Below are 9,491 nucleotides of genomic sequence, written 5' to 3'. Positions count from 1 at the left end.
CTGCTGGATTTTCTTTTATTTTGCATGTTATTAAGGCTTGCAATTTATTGTATGGTGTAACAGTTAGAACAAAGTGTCTCGTTTAATTTATTATAGATAGCCACTAAGAGTCATGGAATAATGATAAAATAATCTGCACCTTATCTCAGTTTATCTGTACACTGGAAAAAATATATAGCTGGTTTTGCTGCTTTGCTGATAGCAACACCATTTTTCAAGTTCTATGAAACCATCCAAAGCAAAGCTAACTAAGCAGAGAGGAGGAATGTCCAGAAAGATCCTATAATCTGAGCAAAACCCTTTCTAAACAACGTTACTAAAAGAGAAACATTTCAAACCATACTATTTAAAGGGTGCTTTCCTGAGAAACACAGTGAAGTTGGTCTCGGTTTTCAGACTTGTTGGATCCCGTTATCCATTACTCCAGAGTTGTTAATTTGCTGCACAGAAAAAGTGACCATGCCATGTCACAAAGTTAAATTTAACTGGTCTAACAGACTGGGATCTTAAAAAATTTGGCAGCATACTGTTAAAAAAAAATAAAAATAAATCTTTGAGCTACTAGCTGACACCGCATGCCTTGAGAAGGGTTACTTGCCAGACACTGATGTATGCAGCTTGTTCCAGCAGCATGCCTTTGGTGATAAACAAGGCTCACAAGAGTCAAAGTTCTTAAAGGAACTTTTCTATATGCAAGGAGGACTTTTTTAATCAGGCACAGTAAGACAGATCTTCCTAAAAGCATACTCAAAACTGGCTAAACCAATAATTAATTTCAAATTAACAGTTAAAAAAATAAATCTTGAAAGGTGTACCTAGAAAGAATTTCAAGAGACTGAATCAATAAATAATATTATTATCAGGAAAGCATACATGGAGATTTTCTAACAAATCCACAATACAAAAAAAAAAACAGAGGCAATACTTTGAGATGATCTACAATTTAAATGTTTCCCTCTGGACTCTAAGGCAAGCGTACTAACTTAAAACCTCATCTTCCACATCAACAACATTCCTCATTTGTGAGCCCACATGGAATTCCCCTTTTTGAAAGCTGAGATGGTACAGATTTATTTTGTGATTGTAGGGATTTTCCCAAAGATGTGCACGTGCTCCCCAGGAGACATGAAAGCAAGAGTGGGAAGGTGGGTGGGCGCTGAGCCAGATCCTCCCGTTTAGCACAATTTTCTGCCTTTGTATTATTTGGTCTCACGGTCAGCAAATCCAACCAGAATGTTTAACACCAATAGCAGAAGCTTTGTTCTGTGAAGCTGACAAAACGGTTAAAAAAATACAGAATAAAGATACGGCTATAGACAGTGCCAGCATAACACTGTCATTATACAACTGGCCTATGTTTGCACCTTTCTGAGCTTGTTTGCGGGTAGCGCAGCTTCATGTGCAAACACGCCACAATAACCCATTTTTCTCAAATTAGCCTTTGGAATAAAGAATGCAAAGATGTTCTTCTGTCCTTAAGCTGGCACTACGCACCATTCATCCCATTCTACATTCTTAGCCTTCTATTAAAAGCACCTTTATTTCCCTGTGCTCATAGAGAGTTTCCTAGGTTTTCAATCATATACTTCCATTGGTTATAAACCCCCAACACATTAAAAAACCCACACCAAACCACTCAGTTCAAGAACAGTAATGAAATTCAGCTTCATCATCGGATGTCACACTGGCCTTGCGTGCTCACCCTAAGTGATTCGTCTAAACACCGGAAAGCAGGACAGTCGAGATGAAGTAGTAGTCACTGAAACCGCTTACTGGGTTCACGAGTACTAGTCTCCAGTGATCTCAATTACCCACTATCCACCAACTCATAGATCCAAAAGGTTTGCCCAGCTGCTGTATTTTAGCCCATATAAACCCAAGTTTTTAGAGTCAGACAAAACCCGATCCTTACCTATTCCTATTTCAGATCAATATAAACACTCAATATATACTCAAATTAACATGAAAAGACACTTAAGAGCCACCAGTGTTCAAAAATTGTAAAGATACACCTTTCCTAGATTCAAGAAAACACAAGAAACCCCTCATCTTGTACAGAGATAAGTGCCTGCAGTTTCTCTCAAGCACAGTGGCAACTGAAACCATCTCCTAATCAACAGAGAAAGACTTCTGCCCTTTTTAGGGGCTAACTGGCAAAAGCAAGCCTGCATGTGCACAAGCATGTTAGGTACAACATATTCGCAGTTTATTTTATGACTCATTTCAACTGATTCCAATGCAGCCTTGTAATTGATTTGTATTTGTGAGGCAGGGCAGAAGGGAGTGTTAGTTATTAATTACATTTATTACTGGCTTTAGGAAAAAAAAAAAAAAAAAGGCTATGCTATTTGCTCTTTTAATTTATTAGTGCCACATAATTTTGAGACTTGTCTTTAAAGCAAACAGAGAATGCAACTGAGGAAATAAATTCTTGATATTTTGCTTAAAAGTGGTTTTGGGGCAGGGTTTAAACCACATTGCCCTCTCTACCAGAGAAATGTCATATTACAACAAAATATGACATTCAGACATATGCTACAGAAGTGAGGCTCCAAACAGCTAATTGCTTGGCACTGCCTTTGTACTAGTCTATCTCCACGAGGAAGCATCACAGGATCAAAAAAAAAACCCTATAGAAAACCAAAAAGAACCTGTTTTCTTCATTCAATATGGAAATATAAATACCCATTTGCTCGAGAATTATCAGTTTTCCCCACAAAATCAGTTGCTGGCAGATAACCCACTTTTGTAGCTCGAAATGTTCTTCATCTATACCCATGGGTACCCACAGCACTCCTAATTGGTTGGGGTTTGTTTGCTCTGTTCTTTTTACTGATGTTCACAAGTAATGAACTAGTGTAAACTTAGCCCAACACTTAGAAACACTCCAAAATAGCAGAGTAACAAAGGTTGAATTTTGGAGGGATTTTTCGGTTTTGAGGTTGCAATAGACTGGAGATTGACCCTGGCTTCAGAGCAAAACCACTGACATTTACACGCTCCAGCTCATACTCCGCTGTCAAGAACAAATTGGACAAATCTAAGTGCTACCAGCAACGCGGACAGGTCAAAGAGGCACCATGTAACAACCTTCAGCTGAGTCTCAAAAGGTGACACGTTTCTCTACCCAGACTGAGAAAGGAAAAAGCCTGCCCCTCTCCTCCTCGCACAATTCACACAGTTTAGCAGCGCCAAAGTGGACAGAAACCTTCTGTTACTTCAGCATGGAGGATTTAACAGCACGGTCCTCTTTGTGCTCAATGCTCCGACGATGTTGAGAACCAGGTCCTACACCCTTTGCACAGCAGGGTAAACCGACATCTCCAGTTCAGGCAGCTGAATTTCAGGACTATCTACACCCGGGATAACAAGTACTGTTAGCCAAAGGCTCTTTGGCAGCTTATTTTTCTTCCCAAATAACACTAGTTGCAAAATACACTTGACAGAGGAAAATCTCTTTTTTTTTTTTTTTTAAACAAGCTTTGATCTGACAGCCCTGACAGAAATAGGGAAACGCTTAACAAAACTACTTTTACTTCAATGACTATACTACGAAATACAACACCAAAGCTCAGTAAACATTTTGAATAACTTTGAACATCAGAGCACCTGTTTTAAACAGTTGTTGGTATTTGTCCCCGGGACACTCATCATCTGAATTAATCTCTGCTGACTGCTTAGCCAACAACAGGCGACTACTCTGTATGTTGCTATTTTTGAGCAAAGTTGTACACAGGTTGGTTTTTTTCTGAAGTACTGACCATGGCAGGTAGAACAAGTTCAGTTTTAGAGAACAGTCTCTTTAAACAATCTTTTGCAGACACCGTATCAACATTATTAGAAAACTGGAAGCAGGAAATACCCTATCAAAGTCAACGACAGAGAAATCTCCCAGGTGAGGGACCATGCCCAAGGGGAACACTGTCACTGCAGGACCATCGGCCGTGGCTCTGTCAAGCACTGCCTTTGGCCACGTCAGGAGCTGAGTTGGTAACTTGTTATCAAACCCCTAAATATTCAATCTAAAGAGCTCAGGATAGATCATGCCCAGAAACCCAGTACTAGTGAAAGAAGATTCTGTTGCAAAGGAAGTTAAAGTAGAAATTAACTATTTTAATAAAACAAGGTAAACGCACCAAAAGCTACTATTCACCTAGAAAGCTGTAACCACTTCAGCACATCAGAATGGAGACAAACTAAACTGACACAACCTCAGATCACTTATCGCTCTAGTCTAATCCAGTGAGGTCTGTTTCCTAATTTTACCCAAATGAAAACTGTAACATTTTTCCACCAACTCTTTGCAAAGTAAACAGCAATAAGACGAGACTTATAATCAGCACCTCAAATAATAAAATTTCCATATAATAAACGGTTTGGTTCTTTTTAACATTGCATTTGAGGAAAAAAGTTTAATAAACTATTTAAACATTCTAAACTATCTGGTATACATTGATGGAAGCCCTTGCATTTTATTATACCATTTCACAATTTAATTCCTCTCATCATGCCATATTGACTAAGCAGCTTAATGAAAAATGGAAGTGGACCAATGCTCTCCTATAGACTGAAAGACACTCAAATGTACACGTTTTGAGGATGAAGAATTTAAACATTACAATAATATCTATCATGTATCAAAAGCTTATGGAGAAACAGAAGATACTAGTTTATACTGTGCACCATGAAAAAACATCAAGCTGTATTTTAAAGGCAACAAGAACAGCTCTTCTAAGCTATTATTAAGTACCTTTTCTTCACCTCCTTTCAATATCCAAAAGATGGACTAATAGGTTCTCGTCTTTGATACCCTACTACAGAAGCAGAGAGAGTGGGGAAGTAGTGCCTTCTTTCATTTGACTGCAATTTTAAAACATTTCACAAACCCTCCCCAAATTTTTAGAGAACACATACATTGATTTTAATATAAATAGCACGCAATCAACAAAGCAGTCATGGTTTTGCGCTTAAGCACTGTACCCAAGCCCTAAGTGTGTATCCTGTTTTTAAGTACTGTACATTGTCTTAATGTAAAAGTGTTAGAAAGTTCAACCTCTCCATATGGAATTCAGGAAAGGGAGGGGAGGAGGACGACAATCAAGTCATTCTGCGCAGATGTCGTACTAAGTCAATCAGATATTAGGATAAGAGTTAATCACATCTCAATAAAAAGCAGCAACTTAAAACCATATGGACCATGAGAGAAGACCATGTCCAATATAGCTTCTCGTCAATCTGGTTTTGGCACAAACAGAACAGAAACACACCAACCTGCCTAAAATAAAACACTCAAAAATGTCGTCCAAAAGCAATGAAACAGAAGATTCTTTTCGAGAAACATTTAAATACCAGATGGAAATTTGTTAATCAAGTGGAAATAAATATATATAAAAGCCCCAATTAATTAGCTCCAATATCAAGCATTACTCAGTAGAGTAACCAATGCTACAGTAAGACCTCTGAAGGAACATCTATAAAAACTCATTTCAAGAGAATAAAATGATATGCCAACATCTTCACCTGGGCTGAAAGACAGTTAGCATTCACACTTAATAATTAGCAAAATTATCATTTAAGAGTATACTTTATTCATGAGGAAAGATACTAATTTAATTACAATTCAGGAACATAAGTTACTCTTTACAAAGACTAAAAGAACAGAGAATAGTTGACACTGATTCTTCAAAGACAGGCTGATAACTGAAACCGAATAAAAAAACCTTGATTTTATTTTTCATCTACTGTTCATAAGATAGTTTTATAATCATTTGTTATGTATGGTTGAGACCAAAATGTGTATGTGTTGCAAGATCCTCTTTTCAGTACCTTGAAAAAAAAAAACCAAAAACCCACAGTCAAAATTTGCAGCCATAATTGCAACTGCAGCCAGCTCACCATCAGTTCTAAAATTTGGGAGCAATCTGTTTTGTTCAAGTGTAGGGTTTATCCCCACGTTACTCAAGGCAACTTTCAAAAATACAGTGATAAATTAACATTTGATAAGTATCATTGGTACTTCACAGGCATAATTAAAAAAAAAAAGAGAAAGAAAGAATCTTAGACTTCCAACATTTTAATGATTCCTTTCTGCTGCCAGGTGGAATGTCTGGTGGATTCATAAGAGCAACAGCTTCCCACAGAACTTAGCACAGATGACTAAACGCTTTCGATGACACAGTGAACCTCTCCTATTTTAAGGCTTCGCTTTTAACTTTGCATTACAGTTCACTACCATATGACTATAGGCCAAGTGTTAGAAATTTGCATGAAGAATGAAAGCATACACAAACTCTTGGAAGCTACCAAAGAACTACTGCAGCAGAAGTGGTATAATATGACATTTTACCTCAGGAGGCAGACTTGCATTTTTACAGCAGAATATTTCACTTAATGGTGAGCCACTTGGACTTAGGGCTAAGAAATTATCAGTCTTGTAAAATTCATACTACTGCTTAGAAAATTCATCAGCAGAAAAAACATTGTTTTGGCTCCTATCTGTTATGAAGACATTCATCTATTTTGAAGACATTCATCTGTTAATAGACAGAATCGATTTTTTTTTGTTATTGTTGTTTTACACTTACATTTTATAGTAACTGGGTACCTAGAATACTGCAATATTCCCTTTGGCTCCCAAAAACCTAAGCAATGATAACACAACTACTCTTAACAGTACTCTCAAGGTAGCACCAAGAGGTGTGATCTACAAACATGGTAAAGGAAGAGTTGGCAAATTTCAACTGCTCAATTTAAGGAGGGAAGCAGAACTCAGATCTTGCATAAACCACAGAAAAATAAAACACTGCATAAAACTACGAACTTCCTCCAGTCACAATCTAATAGCAAGAGCCCAATCCTCTCAGATCAAGCTGGGCATGCGCTGGCATCACTGGGTCAGGCTTCTCAAAAGACTTAAGTGAAGGAACCCCTTGTTTCTGGATCTTCATAATCTTAAACATGTACTAAATGCCTGTCGAGACAGGAGCACCTCCAGGTAGATGTGCAAGCGCTTTTTCAGAGCTCTAGAAGGCTTTCATGGAAAAATATCAACTAAACATTAAGTGAAAGAGAGAGGAAACACAGCAACTGAAGGACAAGCGTTAACTATGCTTGGATTAGACACAGCATTTTCCTCCCTTAAATCTTATTTACATCATCCACATCCATAATAGTGTCATTTAATAATTTATTCTGCATACAGCATATCAAAATTATTCCTTTACATAAAACCATATTATTTATATTCAAGCAATTTTTTTATTTTCTTTTTTTGAGAGTCCTGGAAAACGAACCCAGAATCTGGCCTGCTCACCAAACAGACAGAATACACGCTATGAAAAGGTAACTTCCCCCCACACCCTTCTCCCCCATGCGCTTAAGTTGACTTGGGCAGACCAATGTCAAAAGCCGTTTGGACTCCACGACTGACCAATCCCCAGATCCTTGAAAAGCCAATTATCTAAATTAGTAACAACTCCTGTCACTATTTTTGAAGCTGGCACATATCCCCAAGATAGACATTAAATACCCATTTCATGTAAGCCAAGTTTATCTACACAACCCCAGAGCCAAGAACAGAAAGCGTTCATCATTCTTTTCTCTTGCCCTACTGCAAGAATTTAAGCTTTTTAAAGCTCTCTTTCAGGATATGTTCTGCGAGGTCCTACTTTAAGAACCACTTATGCAACAGCCAAAGCAGCTCATTGTTTCTGTGGACAGAAGAAGCAACAGAGGCCCAGGGATGGCAGTCAGCTGTAGCAAGAAGCCAGAGGCAGTAGCTCAGGATTCTGAAATCCTCTGCTCAGGATTTCCTAGAAGCCAAGGCTCCTTGTTCCTAATGGCCATCCCACCTTGGCAGAGCCTTCTCATTGCTGCTCCATCCCTTTGGATGCCACCTACTTCGGCATCTCCTGCTGGCAGAATCCCCAGCTCTACTTCCACCTGTCAACACTTTCCTTCCACCCCACTACCCTGCCCAATTTGGTAACAGTTGTTTGGTTGCCAAAAGAGAAAGACGTCTATGTCGCATGAGCTTGCATGAAACCCCAGATGCGTGGCAGACCACCAGCAGTTTCTCAGTAAGCACTAGCCTAGGCTACCGCCAAATTCAGTCAAAGTTTTGGCTTAACTGGGTTACCTCTAAGTGTAGAGAGTGGTAGGCAAGTCTTGAATAAAAGAGGTTTCTTCCATCCTGCAAGCTCAAACTACAACCAGTGCAATATGTACCGCTCAAGATGGAGATTTTTAACGGTACAGCTGACTGAACCCCTAAATCTAGAAAAGCCCGAGGATGAAGGCCATCCAGCAAATTGCATTGTACCTGTCGATGGAACATCTGGTGAGGCCATCGAAATAACTGAAACCATCTACAAACCCTTGCCCTCCACCTCTCAGCAGGTTAGTTGGGCAGACACTGGACTTATTAGGATCAAACAGAGATACAGAAATACCTTGTTCCCATTATCCATTTACCTTGTCCTGAGGGCCTGCCAGGCTGCATCAATGTCTGCGTACAGGTTTTTCTCAGAGGGCTTGCCGGTGCTCACCCCATAGCCAGAGTAGTCATAAGAGAAGACGTTGCAGTTGATGCGGGAGCCAAGGCCAATATAGAAGCTGCACATCTGGCCCAGGTCCACGGCATTACCATGCGAGAAGAGCAGCGTGTACCGGCCAGTGGGGGCACAACGTACGAACATGCAGCCCAGCCTGTTATCCCGAGCCGTGCGGGAGAAGAACACTTCCACGGCATCCAGTTCCCGCTGCGAATACTGCCAGTCCGCCCGCTCGCTCAAGTGCAGACTGCAGGTGCCCGATCCCGTCGGGGTCCCTGCCCCGGCTGCCGCCCCGGCCTCCTGCTGCTGCTGCTGCTCAGGCTGCAGCACGGTGTAGGTGGGCTCCGGGGGCAGGAAGGCCAGCTTGGCAGCGATGCGGCTGGGGCAAGGCGGGCAGCAGAACAGCCAGCAGAGCTCGCCCAGAGAGAAACCGTTCATTCTGGGGCCTTGTTCTGGCATCAGAGACGCCGGAGAAAAACTAACCTACACTGGAAAGAAGTCAAACCACTCACCGACCCAGAGCCCTCCTCCAACGCAACCCGCGCGCCTTCCTGCAAGGCGACCAGCTGCCCTCCCGAAAAGCAAACAACGACAACCTTAGAGGAACTGCAGTTCAGCAAAAAACGGTGAAGCTCTTCAAAGCCTGAAGATGTGATTATTAAAAAAAAAAAAAACAAAACAACCAAAACACACCAAAAAAAAAAAACCCAAAAGACTAACCCCACAAAATATAAATGAAGTACAACCAGCCCTTAAAAACCCCACGACTAACGCTACAGTAACCGCAACCCTCTAAAACGCCACCCTAGAGCCCCTCAAAGAAAACACGCCACACGTACATGTGCGCATTTACGACCCGAATCCCCGCACCCTACGGCTCAATGCGGCGCTCCAGCGCTAGCGGCGGGCGCCCCCCGCCCCGCAGCCGGCCCCCCAGCC

At 40.8% G+C, this 9,491-nt stretch overlaps 1 protein-coding gene across 1 annotated transcript in view; it reads right to left on the bottom strand.

Moving 5' to 3' along the window:
• Positions 1-9,058, bottom strand: part of ABHD17C (abhydrolase domain containing 17C) — a 29,919-nt gene extending 20,861 nt beyond the window's left edge. Inside the window, exon 1 of the mRNA XM_009886105.1 lies at positions 8,473-9,058. Coding sequence (XP_009884407.1) covers positions 8,473-9,011 — 539 coding nt within the window. The 5' untranslated portion in view covers positions 9,012-9,058. The remainder of the gene's footprint in view (positions 1-8,472) is intronic.
• Positions 9,059-9,491: the final 433 nt, after the last annotated feature.

This window comes from Charadrius vociferus, unplaced genomic scaffold, assembly GCF_000708025.1.
Source record: "Charadrius vociferus isolate BGI_N301 unplaced genomic scaffold, ASM70802v2 scaffold365, whole genome shotgun sequence".
In the NCBI taxonomy this organism is placed as follows: domain Eukaryota; kingdom Metazoa; phylum Chordata; class Aves; order Charadriiformes; family Charadriidae; genus Charadrius; species Charadrius vociferus.
Note: the sequence above shows the minus strand (reverse complement) of the source record. Positions and strands in the feature narration are given on the sequence as shown.